At 39.3% G+C, this 18,773-nt stretch overlaps 1 protein-coding gene across 5 annotated transcripts in view; it reads right to left on the reverse strand.

The window, feature by feature from the left end:
* Positions 1-13,359: 13,359 nt before the first annotated feature.
* lpp (LIM domain containing preferred translocation partner in lipoma) overlaps positions 13,360-18,773 on the reverse strand; it is an 89,674-nt gene continuing 84,260 nt past the window's right edge. For all 5 annotated transcript variants that reach the window (XM_089001485.1, XM_089001482.1, XM_089001487.1 and 2 more), the window contains exon 6: positions 13,360-13,497. In XM_089001485.1, the coding sequence (XP_088857611.1) occupies positions 13,375-13,497 (123 nt within the window). In that variant the 3' untranslated portion in view covers positions 13,360-13,374. The remainder of the gene's footprint in view (positions 13,498-18,773) is intronic.

Genomic DNA, 18,773 nt, shown 5'->3' on the forward strand with positions numbered 1-18,773 from the left:
GAATTCCGATTTTTAACTGTGAATTCCGATTTTTAACTGTGAATTCCGATTTTTAACTATGAATTCCGGTTTTTCACTCCGAATTCTGATTTTTCACTCCGAATTCCGACTTTTTACTGCGAATTCCGATTTTTAACTCCGAATTCCGACTTTTAACTCTGTATTCCGACTTTTAACTCCAAATTCTGACATTTAACTCAGAATTCCGACATTTAACTCAGAATTCTGACATTTAACTCAGAATTCCGACATTTAACTCAGAATTCCGACTTTTAACTCAGAATTCCGACTTTTTACTGCGAATTCCGATTTTTAACTCCGAATTCCGACTTTTAACTCCAAATTCTGACATTTAACTCAGAATTCCGACATTTAACTCAGAATTCTGACATTTAACTCAGAATTCCGACATTTAACTCAGAATTCCGACATTTAACTCAGAATTCCGACTTTTAACTCAGAATTCCGACTTTTAACTCCGAATTCCGATTTTGAACTCCGAATTCCGACTTTTAACTCTGTATTCCGATTTTTAACTGTGAATTCCAATTTTTAACTCAGAATTCCCACTTCTAACCCTGAATTCCGACTTTTAACCCCGAATTCCAACTTTTAACCCCGAATTTCGACTTTTAACTCCAAATTCTGACATTTAACTCAGAATTCCGACATTTAACTCAGAATTCTGACATTTAACTCAGAATTCCGACATTTAACTCAGAATTCCGACATTTAACTCAGAATTCCGACTTTTAACTCAGAATTCCGACTTTTAACTCCGAATTCCGATTTTGAACTCCGAATTCCGACTTTTAACTCTGTATTCCGATTTTTAACTGTGAATTCCAATTTTTAACTCAGAATTCCCACTTCTAACCCTGAATTCCGACTTTTAACCCCGAATTCCAACTTTTAACCCCGAATTTCGACTTTTAACCCCGAATTTCGACTTTTAACCCCGAATTCCGACTTTTAACCCCGAATTCCGACTTTTAACTCTGAATTCGTACTTTTAACTCAAAATTCCGACTTTTAACTCAGAATTCTGACTTTTAACTCAACCCTGACGGACACATTCATGCACATCGTCTGCCAGTCAACGACTCAATAAGTCACTGACGATTAATAATAATAATAATAATAATAATAATAATAATAATAATAATAATAATAATAATAATTCATAATTATGTTAATTTATCCCAGGTACTCAGTGGTAAACTGAACAAATTCATCTTTGAGTAACTTTCCCTATGATTGCATGCGTGTCTGTCTTTTTGTGTCATAATTCGCAGCCGCAATCCTTCCCGTCCAATCAAATAACGCCAATCTCCACCACAATGGACCCCGACGGACGGCGACCGACTCAACCATCGAGCGTCGGAGCCCATCAAGGAATCATGAAAGAAGACCCGAGTTGTCCCGAGTGTCTCGCAGAATAGAACGGGGGGTGACGGGAGGGGGACAGAGGGACGGAAAGCGGGTGTCCTTAATGTCTCCACTTCAAATATTTCCTGTACAAGCAACGCAAGTGTGACGGGGAGGGCGGGAAGCTTCATTTACACTTGACTCGCGCTTTCTTTGCTTTCATTGTCGCCGCCTTACAACTTCTTCTTCTTCTGTGCCAAAGTCAAAAAAAAAAAGAAAAGAAGAAGAGAAAACCTCCTATTTTTTTCTTTTTTTTTTTATTACGCACGTTCCCCGCGAGCTGCCTGGTGATGCTTTAGACAATTTAATTGGATAAAAGGCAAAGATTAAAGAGACCCTGACTTCGGGCTATTAATAATTGATTTGTAATGTATCGGCAATGACAGGGTGATGGCCTTGTTTGGGGACTTGGTGTGGATAGGGGGTACAAAAACCTTTTTGTGTGTGTTTTTTTTTCACACACACACACACACACACACACACACACACACACACACACACACACACACACACACACACACACACACACACACACACACACACACACACACACACAAAAAGTGATATCAAGGCGGTGAGGGAGCGCCTCAATTTGATCTTACATCCTAGCGAATCAAAGACGCAGCATGTAAAGAAAAAAAAAAAGGCAAAAAAAGGCACGAGCGTTCGCACGCATGCAACTTTTTTTCTTTTTTTTTGGTCTTCCGGGAGAGGAAAAAACTTTATTTCCCGCCACTTGTATGGAAATGAAGAGCGGCATTCTCGCTAGCGCAACTGTTGCGAGCTCCCGGGGCTAACTAAGCAGACAACGTCTACAGTCGAGTTAACGGAAGAGACGGCGGCGGAATAGGATCCGATAAAAACGCACAAATCATCAAAACCAATAAACAACTACGTGAGCAAACAACAAATCAACCAAATGACGTCGATCGCTAAACTAGCTTGCTAACCAAGAGCCTAATAAACTGGCCTAACAACCACCTCGGATACTTGAAGGGGTGTTTTTAGAAGTCAGACATAAAGCACAAAGTATTTTTCCCTCTAAAGTTTCATCATTGACATATTTTGTTATTGTTTGTATCATAAACTGTGAATTGTAAATTTATACACCATGAGAGTATTAAAGATGAATCTAACCGAATCAGAATCAGTCCGAATCGGATCGAATCAGATTGCATCGAATCACATGTAATCTGATCTAATCTAATCTAATCTAATCTAATCTCAACTCATGTAACCGAATCTAACGGAACCTAGCCGAATCACACCGAATCTAATCGAATCAGATCGAACCGAATCGGATCAAAACGGATCGAATCAGATCAATCAAATCACATTGAATCGCATCTAATTTTATCTAATCTCATCTCATCTCACCTAACCTAATCAGACCGAATCTAATCGACAACAAAAAAAAAGCAACAAAAAAAAAAAACTGAGGAGCCGTTTGGGAGCCAAAAGAGCCGGATTGTTTTAGTGAGCCGACCAAAAGAGCCGGCTCTATGAAAAGAGCCGGAGTTCCCATATAAATAAAAACATTTGATCTAGTGTGTGTGTTTTTTAACACGAGTAATTCGTTTTTCACATAATTATACATGATAGTTGGTAGTTGATTAATTTAAGCAACCAAAAAAAACTGAGGAGCCGTTTGGGAGCCAAAAGAGCTGTATCGTTTTACTGAGCCGACCAAAAGAGCCGGCTCTATGAAAAGAGCCGGAATTCCCATCACTAGTGTGTTGAGCGACCAATCCCCCCCCCCCCTTTCCTCAACGTGTGCTTGCGTGCGTGAGCATGCAGATGTCTGCACACTCCTGAGGTCAAACACTCGCTCACAAATGAAATCTAGCAACAACGTGAGCGCCCGGCAGCCTGGCGTGCGCTCGCACGCCAGCTGATCTCGCAAGCCTGACTGGAGCTGTCTAAACGAGACAACGAGCGCCGGGCGAGCGCCCCCCGCCCTGAGGGGGAGGGGGGTGGGGGGTGGGAGACGATGGGGGAGAGAGGGAGGGGAGGGGAAAGTGGAGGCGGTCACCTCGCGTGAACCGTTGCCAGAGAAAAAGAGAGAGAGAGTGAGTGAGAGAGGAAGTAGCGCTGGCACAAGGCGGCGCCGAGACTAGAAAGCAGAACCACAGAGTACAGTGATACCTTGGCTTACGAACTTAATTGGTTCCCAGACAGAGTGTGTAAGGCGAAAAGGGTGTATCCCAAAAATTCATTTCCAATAGGAAACCATTAAAATGAGACTAATCCGTTCCCAGGTCCCCATAAAACATAATTTTCTACTTTCTTATTTTCTTAAAACTACCCAAAATATACCTTATTTTATGTATAATAAATGTGCTGTGGTATTATAATTAAAGAAATAAACTGTACTGTATAATAAAGTCATTTTATTTTACCTTTGTGATGGTCATTGAAGGTCATTGTCTCTGCGATAATTTTACCTAGTTCCTCATCAATTGTGTTCTATTTAGCTGGGTTGATAACTTTTTGCATCAAGTGTACAGATGGCTTGTGCGGGTTGTTTGTGGAGCCTGATTGATGGGATATTTTAACCTTGCAGTCGACACTCTGCCTTTGAACTATCAAAGTTGAAACTCTCACTGTCGTCTGCCTCTCTCTTTAATGTTTAAACCACCTCCCCTCACTGCTGCGTTCTTGACCAATCATGTGGCTTTAACCGAAGACTGGGGGCGGGAAATAGAGGACAAAAATAGTCGGCTGCCATTTGGTTGTTAGGAGAACGGGCTCGTTCGCGAACGACACATCAGTCATTATGGCGCTCCGTGTGTATCCCGAAAAAAAGTTTGTATGCAAGGTAAAATTTTCATAAATTTAACGTTCGTAAACCCAGGTATCACTGTACATCGTCCGGGACAGCGAGATGCAAAAAGAAACGAATCCCAGTTTATTGATTTTATTTTTGATATTTTTTCTTCCTAAAAAGGTTTTTTAAGTTGTAATGGTTAATTGTGGACCAACCGATTTCCCCCAAATGAATTCGTTGACCAGCATCATACTAACAAACTAAGTCAATGAATCTAAATTTAGATAAAATAAAATAAAATACAATAAAATTATTATTATTATTATTATTATTATTATCTGGCTATCCAGATGTCTATAGAGCTGGCAAGCTCGCTGGATATTTGCTATCCAGCTAGCTACCTAGCTACCCAGCTAGATATCTATTTGCTAGCTGGCTAGGTAGCTAGGTCTGTGTGTAGGCTAGGTCCGTCTAGCTGGCTATATATTAGCTATCTAGTTAGCTATTAGCAATATATCTGGCTAGCTGGCTATTTATTAGCTATCTAGTTAGCTATTAGCTATATATCTGGCTAGCCATCTAGCTTGTTAGTTATTAGCTATATATTAGCTAGCTTTCTATGGATTTGAGTTACTTCCGGGTTGAATGAACGCTGATGCGTGTGGCTGCCACTGCTCACCCACAGAAAAACTTTATCCAGTGACTGTAAAGTGACCTTGAGAGTTTTGAAAGCCGCTTGGAAATAAAATGGATTATTATGATGATTAAAATGCAGATGTCGTGCAGATACATAACCACAGACATTCATGTTTAGGCTTTTTTTTGGGGGGGGGGGGGGTGATAAGGGGACTGGGGTTGAGTGTGACTGTGTAGTGCAGGGGTGTCAAAGTCATTTTTTGCCGCGGGCCACATTGTAGTTATGGTTTCCTCTCGAGGGCCGTTATGAATTTGGGGAACCCATTAGAATGTTTAAATCCCTTCAAATATTACATATAGAGCACACAGCAAATTAATGAATAACTCGTTTTCAAATCTGAAGTCAAGAATAATGACTTTTATTGTGGTTGACATCCAAAAATATGAAATTTTGCCTCAGATTTTAGCAATCATCATGGAATTTAACAAGTTTGATTTGCTTTCGCGGGCCGAAAAAAATGATGTGGCGGGCCGGATTTGGCCCGCGGGCCTTGACTTTGACACCTGTGCTCTAGGGGATCCGTTTTTTTTTCGCTTTTTGCATCCAAATCTTTAATCTGCTTACAGGCCCTTTAGTTGTTTCCCTCTTTTTAACTCCTATTTAAGGATTTCCTCAATCACAGCATTGCCTCTTTGTCATGCTTTGCGTGTGTCTATGTGGGCGCATTATTATGGCGCGGCTGGAAGGAGGTCATCCAGAAGCCCCAGGGGGGCATCACGGGCCATCAGTTTGGTGACAGAGCAGCTCTGCGCTTAAACCCCGGCCGGGCGAAATCAGTTTTCGCCCACCTAGCATTGGATTAGGATGAGATTCAAGCGCGTGCGTGTTTGATCGCCCAAAAAAAAGCCAGCACGAAAGCATAAAATGGCCGCACGTGATGTAACAGTATGCCGACTCGAACCAGGAAGTAGACGAACAGTATCGGTGTCGTGTTGAATGGGATTGCAACTTGGTTTGATTGATTAGTTAGTTCGACGTCCGTCTTGTTTGGTTGCTGATTGGATGGGTGGTGAAATTGAATAATTTTTGTTGTTGTGTCATATTATTGATCGGGACTCCAACACGGCGCCGCCAAAGTTATTGGCTGGCGGACTAGTTTTCTGTGGATGAACACCAGATCACATGGTCGAACAGCGCCGCGGTGGCTGGCGGACTAGTTTTCGTCACCCCGAGTGCAGATGTGGTTTGTTATCGAGTGGAGTACTTTTGCTATTATGGGACAGAAAAAGACCCCGCCACAGGCTAGTGTAAAGCCCAAGAGGACACAAAAAAATTACGATCGAGCAGAAGAAGGAGATCCACGAGAAATACGAACAAGGTGTGCGTTTGTGTGACTTAGCGTCCTAGTACCAATACGCTAAGTCGACCATTGCTACGTGTAGCTAAAGGTGCTTCTGTGTTGTCTAAGCAACGGTCTCACGCAATAGAAGAGGTTTAAAAACTTCCGTTGATTTGGATTAACGAAAAGCAGCTCGCAGAGGACAGTGTGAGTGAGGGTATTATCGCCGACAAAACACGGCAACTTCACTCGGATATCATCAAGAGGAAAGTACATCAACGACCATCGCAAAGCAATTAACGCTAGCTGAGCATCCTTAACAATCAGCCTTGGGTTTAACTTCCGGGTAGAATAAACGCTGGCGCCAATGGCTGCCGCTGCTCACACGCACGGAAAAAAATATCCCATGACTGTCAAGTGTCTTGAAAGGCGCTTAGAAATTAAATATATTATTATTATTATTATTATTATTATTATTATTATATAAGGTAAATAAAACGACTTTATTATAAAGTACCGTTTATTTCTTTAATTGCAATACAATAGCATATTTATTATGCAGAAAATAAGGTATATTTTGTGTATTTTTAAGGCTTTCTATTTAGTAGAAAAGTATGTTTTATGGGGAGCTGGGAACGGATTATTTTCATTTAAATGGTATTTTAGAAGAAATAAATGTTTGGAAGACAAACTTTTCGCCTTACGCACACTTTCTGGGAACCGCAGGGATATATATATATATATATATATATATATATATATATATATATATATATATATATATATATATAAGGCCGAAACGACTAGTAAGACTTTAATTTGCTGACGAAGCATCTCGGATAAGAAGCGAAACATCCGACACCTTCAAATTTGTACAGATGACGGCTGAAGAAACCTTTTCATCGATGGACCACTCCTGTACGACTGAGAGCTGACACAGACGCAATAATAATACTATTATGCATCTTTGATTTCGAATCTTAGATTAGATCGAAGTAATCCGAAGCAGCCTGTTGTACAAATGTCATCATCCGTCATGTTTAATCCACTTAGCTGCCGCGTACGTGGATAACCTGCGCTTGTGCGTAGCGTGCAGGCAAATCTAATCAGATGCAACAGCGGCTGTACAAATCTGACGTTATGTTGTCGTGGCTACATGGTTGTCAAGCAAAAGAAAAAAAAAAAGGGGGGACAAAAAGATGAATTATTGAAAAAGGATGAGTGGCTCTGCAATATTTACAATTAGTGACGATGATGTTTTATTTCTTATGCCTTTGGTTTTTTTTTGTTGTTTCAATGCGGGAATGACACTTCACGTCGTCTTGTTTTGGTGGATGAAATATCGACTGAGATTTATCATCGCATCTTTTGATCGTCTTGAGTTGATATTTTAATATACAGTGAGACCTCAACTTACAAACACCTTATCTTACAAACTTTTCAGCTTAAGAACCTCTAATTTATGAAAATTGAACCTTATAATAAGCACTATTTTCATAATACACACCCACCACGGCTGGCGGAGTGATCTTCGGCGGAAGCACACGACCGAACAGCGCTCCAGCCGGCGCTACTTTGCACACCCCCTTTCATTGAATGCACACGTTGATCACCTACTTGAAGCTTTTTGCTGATAATTTTACTATGATGGGACCGAAAAAAAACCCACAATGCAGTGTATTTCTTTCATTACAATACAATAGAACATTTATTATACATAGAATAAGGTATGTTGTGTGTAGTTTTAAGACTTATTTAGTTGAAAAGTATATTTTATGGAAACCCGGGAACAGATTATTCCCATTTTAATGGTTTCCTATGGGATTTTTTTTTGAGATACACACTTTTCGCCTTACACACTCTGTCTGGGAACCAATTATGTTCGTAAATTGAGGTCTCACTGTACATTCATTTTTTTTCCCGATCAGATTTATCCTCAAAAGGGTCACAGGGATGATGGATTTTATCCCAGCTGGCTTTTTATATATTCAGATATTATAATCGGAAAACATTTTTCATTCACGGAATGTGAACTTTATGGGATTAGATTAAATAAATTTTTTACGCCTGCAGCATCCGAGTCTCTATTCAAAATTATGAATGGATTTCATTCATAGGAGCTGCGGGAATGTTGGTCTCACAATGAACTTTATGGGATTAGATTAAATTAATTTTTTACGCCTGCAACATCCGAGTCTCTATTCAACATTATGAATGGATTTCGATTTACGACCATTTGTTACCTGTATAGGAGCTGCTGTAAAGGCAGCCACTTTCGACACTTTTTGGGAAAAAGTTGGAAAATACACCATTCATTGGGGGTGCGCCTTATACTCCGGTGCGCTTTATACACAGGAAAATACAGTATATTAGATTAGATTAAATTACCTTGATTGGTCTCACAATGGAGACATTCCCAATTCACAGCAGCCAAGTTATGAAAGGAAAATGAAGAAGTAGACAAACAAAATACAGGTAACATCCGACTTACGACCATCTTGATTTACGACCACCCGTACTTACGACCACCAGACCCTATTTTTAACATTTTAATTTTACGCCTGCAGCATCCGAGTCTCTTGACTTACGACCATTTGGTCGGAACGGAACTCGGTCGTAAATTGGATGTTACCTGTATAGGAGCTGCTGTAAAGGCAGCCACTTTCGACACTATTTGGGAAAAAGTAGGAAAATACATCATTCATTGGGGGTGCGCCTTATACTCCGGTGCGCCTTATACACAGGAAAATACGGTATATTAGATTACATTAAATTACTTTGGTTGGTCTTACAATGGAGACATTCCCAATTCACAGCAGCCAAGTTATGAAAGGAAAATGAAGAAGTAGACAAACAAAATACAGGTAACATCCGACTTACGACCATCTTGATTTACGACCACCCGTACTTACGACCACCAGACCCTATTTTTAACATTTTAATTTTACGCCTGCAGCATCCGAGTCTCTATTCAACATTATGAATGGATTTCGACTTACGACCATTTTGACTTACGACCATTTGGTCGGAACGGAACTCGGTCGTAAATTGGATGTTACCTGTATAGGAGCTGCTGTAAAGGCAGCCACTTTCGACACTATTTGGGAAAAAGTAGGAAAATACATCATTCATTGGGGGTGCGCTTTATACTCCGGTGCGCCTTATACACAGGAAAATACGGTATATTAGATTAGATTAAATTACCTTGGTTGGTCTCACAATGGAGACATTCCCAATTCACAGCAGCCAAGTTATGAAAGGAAAATGAAGAAGTAGACAAACAAAATACAGGTAACATCCGACTTACGACCATCTTGATTTACGACCACCCGTACTTACGACCACCAGACCCTATTTTAATTAACATTTTAATTTTACGCGTGCAGCATCCGAGTCTCTATTCAACATTATGAATGGATTTCGACTTACGACCATTTTGACTTACGACCATTTGGTCGGAACGGAACTGGGTCGTAAATTGGATGTTACCTGTATAGGAGCTGCTGTAAAGGCAGCCACTTTCGACACTTTTTGGGAAAAAGTTGGAAAATACATCATTGATTGGGGGTGCGCCTTATAAACAGGAAAATACAGTCATCGCAAACATAAAATTAAGACTCCGTGGGGGGGGTGGATTTTTAACCCTGCCTTGAAGGATCTCTCAATGGCAACTTTAATTCAATTCAATTCCCCGTGGACCAATGAGACGGCGCCGTTTGAACTTCATCAAAAGACCCCGACGATAGTCGGTGGAACTCGGGGAAAGACCAGATCGCGGCCCTACTTTGATTAATCTGATTAATTACTGGCCTCAGGGTCTTAGCGACCGCGAGCCCCCTTGTCAGCAACACCCCATCAACCCACCCCGTAACCCCCACAGCCCACATTTACTTAAAACTAAAGTGTACAGAGACGTATGCGCTATTATGTTCTTTTGTAATTATAAAAATCTCAAGCTCTGGGACGGACGGCGGACTTAAGTGATGGATCTTAAGGTTGCCGTGGTGACCGTGTGTCAGAAGGATGGAGGCGGGGACGGGGGGGGGACGGGGTCTCTCTCTGCGGACGGCTAACCGACTGCGCTAATGAGTTCCCGCGCTCACCTCAGTCGGGTCGGCCGAGTCTTAATCTTTTTCCCGCTTGGCGGGGGTTCATTAAGCATGAGATGGAGCGAGGCGAGTGATCAAAGTTTGTCGGCGAAGATGATGAAGATGGTAATTTTGGTGACATTTAGGGTCAAAAATATGTTTGATTCGTATATAAGGTCGAAACGCTACATCACGAAAACAAAATGGTCGCCAGTGGTTAAAATGGTTCTCAAAATGTCCAATTGTAACCCGATTTTAAGAATTCCACTGTGGTTTGGGGGATGGCTTCTTGAGAGTTTTTGGGGCGAGTGAATTATTATTATTATTAGTATTAATAATAATAAGAAGAAGAAGACGAAAAAGAAGACTACTACTACTACTACTACTACTAATAATAATAATAATAATAATAATAATAATAATAATAGTAATAATAGTAATAATAATAATAATAATAAGAAGAAGAAGAAGAACAAGAAGAAGAAGAAGAAGAAGAAGAAAACTACTACTACTACCACTACTACTACTACAAATAATAATAATAATAATAAGAAGAAGAAGACTACTACTACTACTACTAATAATAATAATAATAATAAGGAGAAGAAGAAGAAGAAGAAGAAGAAAAAGACTACTACTACTACCACTACTACTACTACAAATAATAATAATAATAATAATAATAATAATAAGAAGAAGAAGAAGAAGAAGAAGAAGAAGAAAAAACTACTACTACTACTACTACTACAACCACTACTACTACGACTAATAATAATAATAATAATAATAAGGAGAAGGAGAAGAAGAAGAAGAAGAAGAAGAAGAAGAAGAAAAAAAAAGAAGACTACTATTACTACCACTACAAATAATAATAATAATAATAATAATAATAATAAGAAGAAGAAGAAGAAGAAGAAGAAAACTACTACTACTACTACTACAACGACTAATAATAATAATAATAATAAGGAGAAGAAGAAGAAGAAGAAGAAGAAGAAGAAGAAGAAAAGAAAAAGAAGACTACTATTACTACCACTACAAATAATAATAATAATAATAATAATAATAATAATAAGAAGAAGAAGAAGAAGAAGAAGAAGAAGAAGAAGAAGACTACTACTACTACCACTACCACCACTACTACTACTACTACTACTAATAATAATAATAATCAGAAGAAGAAGAATAAATTCTTTAATCGATTGCAAACGTATGCTTTCTTCTTCAGAACTATTTGAATCATATTCATAACTGGATGAGTAACAAGAAAGCATCTTCTCCGAATCTGAAGCCATTGTTTTGATTCTCGAGCAATGCAAGACGTCTTTGCGTGACGTCACGAACTGGGGGCGGGACTTTCTGAAAATGCCCAATTCACAGCTCAATTTTTTTGCAGATTTTGGACACTTTAAGTCATTTTTATTGGTGTTTTGCATTTGACTAAGAATATCATACTGCGTGTTTTGTGTATTTTAGATGCTATAAAACGTTTTTCTGATGTCAGTTAAAAACAAAAAAGTGACGTCGGTTGTCCTTTAACGTCTTCACCATCATAGCCTCTCTAAGCAGAAGCAGTTTAAATACATGTCCCCGCCAGGGCTAATATCATAATACACCTACACGCCAACGGCGCTGCCAGCCATCTAATGGGCACGTGAGGCGACGGAAGCCTACACCCCCCCCGCCTCGATCACCCATCCGCCACCCCCAGAGGGGGATTAAAGGCTCCAGAGGGGGAGAGAGGGCGGGAAAATATCAGCCACGTATAAATGCGGAGAATCCTCCTTCAATCCCCGAAAGAGTATTAACGTTTAATCCTGGCAGTTATATTTTTATTTATGAAAGCGAGAGCTAAATTAATTATCAAACACCTCACAGCAAAATGTAAAAATATATATATATATATATTATTAAAAAAGCATATGCAATAAAAAAAAACACGAATAATCTACATTTACTTCAATAAAAAATCCACACGGCATTTTTGAGCAGGTGTGGTCATGTGATCATATTCCAGCAGATGGTCCCCCTAAAAGTTATTGATATTCCTGATAATCGAAATAAAATTGAATGACTAGAAATAAGCGACAGAGTGAACAGAAAGTTAATTGTGTCATCAAATTAATGTGATTAATTTAATTTAGGTGATGCCCATTTGTCACCTTGCATTGAAATTTATACAAGTCAAGTATTGTTATTGTTATTGTATATATAATTGTTATTGTAATATATGAAAATAAATAAGTGAATGACCGAACAAATAATAACTAACTAAATAAATAAATAAATAAAATAAAAGAATAAAAGAATAAAAACAAATAAATAAATAATAAAATACAATAAATAATAAATTAAGAAATAAAAAAAGAGATAAAATAAAATAAATAAGAAAATAAATAAATAAAAAAGAAAGAAAATATAAAATAAATAAGAAATTAAAAAAGAAAATAACAAATGAAGAATAAACAATAAAAAATAAAATACAAAATACTATATACAAACTAAAAAAAACTAAAAACAAAGTAATAAAGAAAAAATACAAAATAAATGAAAAGTAAAAAAGTAAAAAAAAGAAGAGGAAAAAATAAATAAAATAAAATAAATAACAAATGACAAATAAAAAACACAAAATAAAAAAAATACAAAATAAAAATACAAATTATTAAATACTAAATAGTAACTGGAACTAAAAACGAAATAAAGCTGACTTTGAAAAATAACAAAAAAACCATAACAATAAAACAATAAATAAATAAATAAATAAATAAATAAAAAAAATGGAAAATAAAAAATAAAATTAAAAAAAATCTGAATAAACCAAAAAAATTAATACCTAATTAATTAAATTCTATGAGTGGTTTGAGTGAACGCTGACATGTGTGGCTGCCGCTGCTCACCCACAGAAAAGCTTATCCTGTGACTGTAAAGTGACCTTGCGAGTTTTGAAAGGCGCTTAGAAATGAAATGTATTACTATTATTATTAAATAAATAGATAAATTATTCCACATCGCGCTGATAGTCTGTCACTGATGTGCGTTCCTTGCTCGTCAATCATGACAACGGCTATTGCCATAGAAAGAAGTGAAACCACTCAGTGTCTGAGAAAAAAAAAATCTACTCACCAAAGTATTCATCAGATGGAGGGTGATCCATGTCAAACAGCATCTTTTTAGTCAGGCGCTCCAACTCGTCCTCTGGGTGGGGGCCTGGGGGTCCAACGCCTCCTGCGCCGCCGCTCTGAAGGAAAGACAAACAAACAGGAAGTTGGAAAATATATATATTTTTTTTTTTTTTAAGTGCTGAGTCATAAAATAACAATCCTGACGTGCTTTGCATTACTACCTGGCTGCTGAGCATCACTTGTGTTTTCTATTTGTGTTTGCGGGAGAGCATAATTGAAAAAGGCCGTAATTAGTAAAGCGCACACATCACACACAAACACAAAAGATTCATGAAGAGCTAGCTGCCTGAAGGTCAAAGTCAGCGAGTGCGATTTGCATGCGGACTGGTGGTGTCGGTGCGTCAACCCAACCGCATAAACTGACCCTGGATCAGGCCCCAAGAAGGTCACTTACGTCCTGCCGTGAAACAAAGGATGACCCTGACTCATCCTTGTTTTGGGCCAAAAAACAAAAATACACAAAAAAAAATTCTAAATACAGTAAAGTCTCGTTATATCGATATCGGATATATCGATAGTCCTGGTTATATCGATACTATTTCTATGCACGCACGGAGAAAATTACATGCAAACAGGGTCGGATATATCGATAGTCCCGGTTATATCGATATTTTTTCGGGCTCCCTTGAATATCGATATAACGAGACTTTACTGTAGTTCGTATTCCAAGATTATATTCTCGCGATTGTAATCTTCGTAAAGCGAAAAGTTCGTGTGCCGAGGTATCATTGTACTCAAGATTTTTTATATTTACAGTAAAGTCTCGTTATATCGATATTCAAGGGAGCCCGAAAAAATATCGATATAACCGGGACTATCGATATATCCGACCCTGTTTGCATGTGATTTTCTCCATGCGTGCATAGAAATAGTATCGATATAACCGGGACTATCGATATATCAGATATCGATATAACGAGACTTTACTGTAGTTTTCAGCGGAAGGACCAAACATGGTGGCTGGCGGACTAGTTTTCGGCGGATGAACACCAAACCACATGGTCGAACAACGCCACGCTGGCTGATGGACTAGTTTTCGTCACTCCCTTTCTTTGAGTGCAGACGTGGTTTGTTATCAAGTGGAGTACTTTTGCTATTATGGAACCAAAAAAGACCCCACCACAGGCTCGTGTTAAGCCGAAGATGACACAAAAGAAAATGATGGTCGAGGAGAAGAAGGAGATCGTCGAAAAAACACGAACGAGGTGTGTGTTAGTGTGACTTAGCGTCGCGGTACCAGTATGCTATGTCGACCATTGCTACGTGCGGCTAAGGGTGTTTCTGTGTTGTTTAAGCAACGGTCTCAGGCAGTAGAAGAGGTTGAAAAACTTCTGTTGATTTGGATTAACGAAAAGCAGCTAGCAGGGGCTGCGTTCTTGACCAATCACGTGGCTTTAACCGAAGACTGGAGGCGGGGAATAGAGGACAAAACAAATGTTGGCTGCCATTTTCTTTTTTGGAGAATGGCTTCACTCTCTCTCTGTCTGTACCCCCCCCCCCCCATCACTGCTGCGTTCTTGACCAATCACGTGGCTTTAACCGACGACTGGGGGCGGGGAATAGAGGACCAAAACAAGCCGGCTGCCATTTTCTTTTAGGAGAACGGGCTCGTTCACAAACTCATTGTGGCAGTTCCGTGTGTACCCCGAAAAATAGTTTGTATGTCAAGGTATAAATGTAACGTTTGGAAACTGAAAAGTTCGTAAGCCAAGGGGTTCGTAAACCCATGTATCACTGTACATTGAACGTCGGTTTTCGTGAATAATTTCTTCCATAAAGTCTGCCGAAAATTGAAGATGGCAATTTCCATGTGACATTTTCACCCAATGCTTATCTTGTACCGTAACGCGATGTCCTTTCTGCGACGTTGCTCAACTGGAGACTTTTCTAATTTGTTTTATCTCCCTCCCCCTCCACCCCTCTCCCCCCTTATTCTTTCCATTTCTGACCTTCGCCGCGCAAATCTCGACGCCGCCTTTGATTTTCAATAACGCGGCGCGGCTTGACGTCTGTTGTGACCTTTTGAGTTGTTCCTTCTAATTGATACGTTTGGGAACGGCGGGAAGGTTCCGACTCCAAGTCGATTCCGGATCAGACCTGTCGATGCATATCGAACGGAAGGTCTTTTGGTCTTCTAACGACGACGTGCGCAAGCAACGTCTCCTTTTGACGTGTCGAAGTCTTGGGTGGTTAACATTTCGCCAAGTGCCGATTTGTAGCAGGATGTTAGCATGCTGGCTATCAAGCCGACGATATTGTTGTGTTATATGGATATTATATTATATTATTATTATATTATTTTATTATTATATTATTATTATATTATATTATTATATTATTATTATATTATTATTATATATTATTATATTATTATTATATTATGTTATATTATTATTATTATTATATTATTCGAGTATAACGCGCACACGTGTATAACGTGCACCCCGAATTTTAAATTAAAGGACAACCGCTTTAGCTAACAAACTTTTCAATTCACGAACCATAAATTCGCGAGCATATAGTCTTGGATAACGAATTAGTTTGCGGTGGACGAACCAAACCACACTGGTGGACGAGTTTACTTCTCCACCTTTCTTTAAAGGACGCCTCCAGACAAGTTGTGTCCATAATTTGTAAAATCATGTCAAATGACTACTTTTTATCACATTTAAAAAATATTCCACCGCATATAGGTATATTTTACGTTTTAAGACTCGCACTGAATATTCAGGAAGGCTTGTTTTTGAGTTGGTGACGAGTCTGTACGTGACGTCACTGAAGGAACGCCCCTGACCCAGAAAACGACACACAATGCATTTTGGGTACTTTGTTTGGTCTGAAAACTTCGTGTTGATGGCATAATTAGAAGGAAAACACATAAATAACGCGATGGTGAATCGTTGTGTGTTGCACCAAGACTACTATTTCATACTAGTTGACACAAATTGCCAGCAGACAAATCAGCCCATTTCCAACGGAGCTTGGGCGCCATCTTGTGCATTTTCTGGGACGCTACATTGGTGTCCAAACGGCTCGAATTGAGACAGAAGGACTTCTTTAATCGATTGCAAACATTTATGCTTTCCGCTTCAGAACAATTTGAATCATTCATAACTTGATAAGTAACAAGAAAGCATCTTCTCCGAATCTGAAGCCATTGTTTTGATTCTCGAGCAACGCAAGACGTCCTGGCGTGACGCCACGAACAAGGGGGCGGGACCTTCTGAAACTATCTGAGGTCATTTTGAAGTCGTTTTGGGACACTTGAACTCATTTTTATTGGTGTTTTGCATTTCATTGAAAATATCAGCCTGTGTGTTTTGGGTATTTTCGATGCGAAAAAAAAACGTTTTTCTGATGTCAGTTAAGAAACAAAAAAGTGACGTCGGTTGTCATTTAAGTTTCTTCATGTCACAAGTTATTTCCTGGCCATCGACACCCTCTAGTGGACGTGTAGTAAATCACACCACACTCGCAGCTGTGGACTGATTCAGACATAGCACTAGTGAAGGCCGAGGAGTGACATGCGCGACCCGCCACTGCTCTAGACCCAACATGTCAATAGGAGTTGTGTGAAAGGCTAAATTGCACTCGAAAAGTTGTTCAGTGAGCAATTTGTCAATGCCAAACTGTTAATATTTGCCTTTTTTTTGTGTGTTTATTGCGTATTTGTTAATCCCGGCGACAACGTTTGCGTTCTGTGGCTCCCTGCCATCCATTGTGTCTCACTCATGGGAGGGGAAAAAAAATGTCTGCCGCTTTTAAAGCACGCATCTAAATGAAAGTTTCAATCCCGAGGGGCCGAGGCAAACAAATGATTGCACTAAGACGGATAGAAGTCAAAGAAAAAACAAGAGCATCGATGGTTTCTATTGTCGCCGTGAAAAGGGAAGTAAAAAAAAACCTCTCGTCGCTAAGTGCGGCGGCATCAAAAAAGCGTGTGGCGGCAAAGCAATTTCTTTATTATTATTATTTTTATTCAAGTGAAAAAGTCTGGGGTGCTGTCACAAAAGAGAAACCTAACAAGGCAGCTTTAAACTCTGCCACCGCATCGCTGCGGGCTGTCAAACGAGCAGATCAGGTATATAAACCCAGCTTCAAGTCAAAAAGCCTGTTTTTTTTTTTTTTTTTTTTTTTTTGGGGGGGGGGGGGGGGGTAAACGCTGCATTTTTCCGACGCGCTTTTGATCTCCGGATTCGATTAACCGCGTAAGATCTCTCTACTGTGCCGTTCAAAAAGCCAAAACCAAAGGCGTTAACAGGTCCTGAGATCCACTTGCCCTGAGGTGAAGTTGACGCGTTACATTTCATCTTCCTTCAAATCTGTCTTATACAGTAAAGTCTCGTTATATCGATATCGGATATATCGATAGTCCCGGTTATATCGATACTATTTCTATGCACGCACTGAGAAAATTACATGCAAACAGGGTCGGATATATCGATAGTCCCGGTTATATCGATATTTTTTCGGACTCCCTTGAATATCGATATAACGAGACTTTACTGTATTTACAAAATGCCCCACGTTAGCTTTCACAAGAAGTGGTGGACGTACGATACGATTGCGGCGATTCCTCGAAACATCCGAATAATTGATAATTAACTCATTCGCGAATTGAGAATACAGTCATACCTTGGCTTACGAACTCAATTGGTTCCCAGACAGAGTGTGTAAGGCAAAAAGTCTGTATGAAAATTTTACCTTGGCATACGAACTATTTTTTGGGATACACACAGCGCGCCACAATGAGTTCCCCAAACAAGAAAATGACAGCCGACAGTTTTTGTCCTCAATTGACCGCCCCCAGTCTTCGGTTAAAGCCACATGATTGGTCACGAACGCAGCAGTGAGGGGAGGTGGTTTCAACATTAAAGAGACAGGCAGACGACAGAGAGAGAGTGACAAAATGGATAGAAAACAATGAAATTTGGACTGGTTTCAACATAGATAGTTCAAAGGGAGAGTGTAGACTGCAAGGTTAAAATATCCCATGAATCAGGCTCCCCAAAAATCCGCACAAGCTATCTGTACACTTTATGCAAAAAGCTACCAACCCAGCTTAACAGAACACAATTGATGAGGAACAAGGTAAAATTATCGCAGAGAAAGCACCTGCAAGGGATCATTCATCAAGATGGTGAAAGAAGAAAGCTACGTTCCTCATCACGTGTTTCATGCTGATGAAACCGGCCACTCCATTCCATCAAGACATCAACGACCATCACAAAGGTGAATAAAACGACTTTATTATACAGTACAGTTTATTTCTTTCATTATAATACCACACCACATTTATTATACATAAAATTTAAAATTATCCATAAAATAT

This window comes from Hippocampus bargibanti, linkage group LG07 (genome assembly GCF_051943395.1).
Source record: "Hippocampus bargibanti isolate YZ-2025 linkage group LG07, ASM5194339v1, whole genome shotgun sequence".
Lineage (NCBI taxonomy): Eukaryota > Metazoa > Chordata > Actinopteri > Syngnathiformes > Syngnathidae > Hippocampus > Hippocampus bargibanti.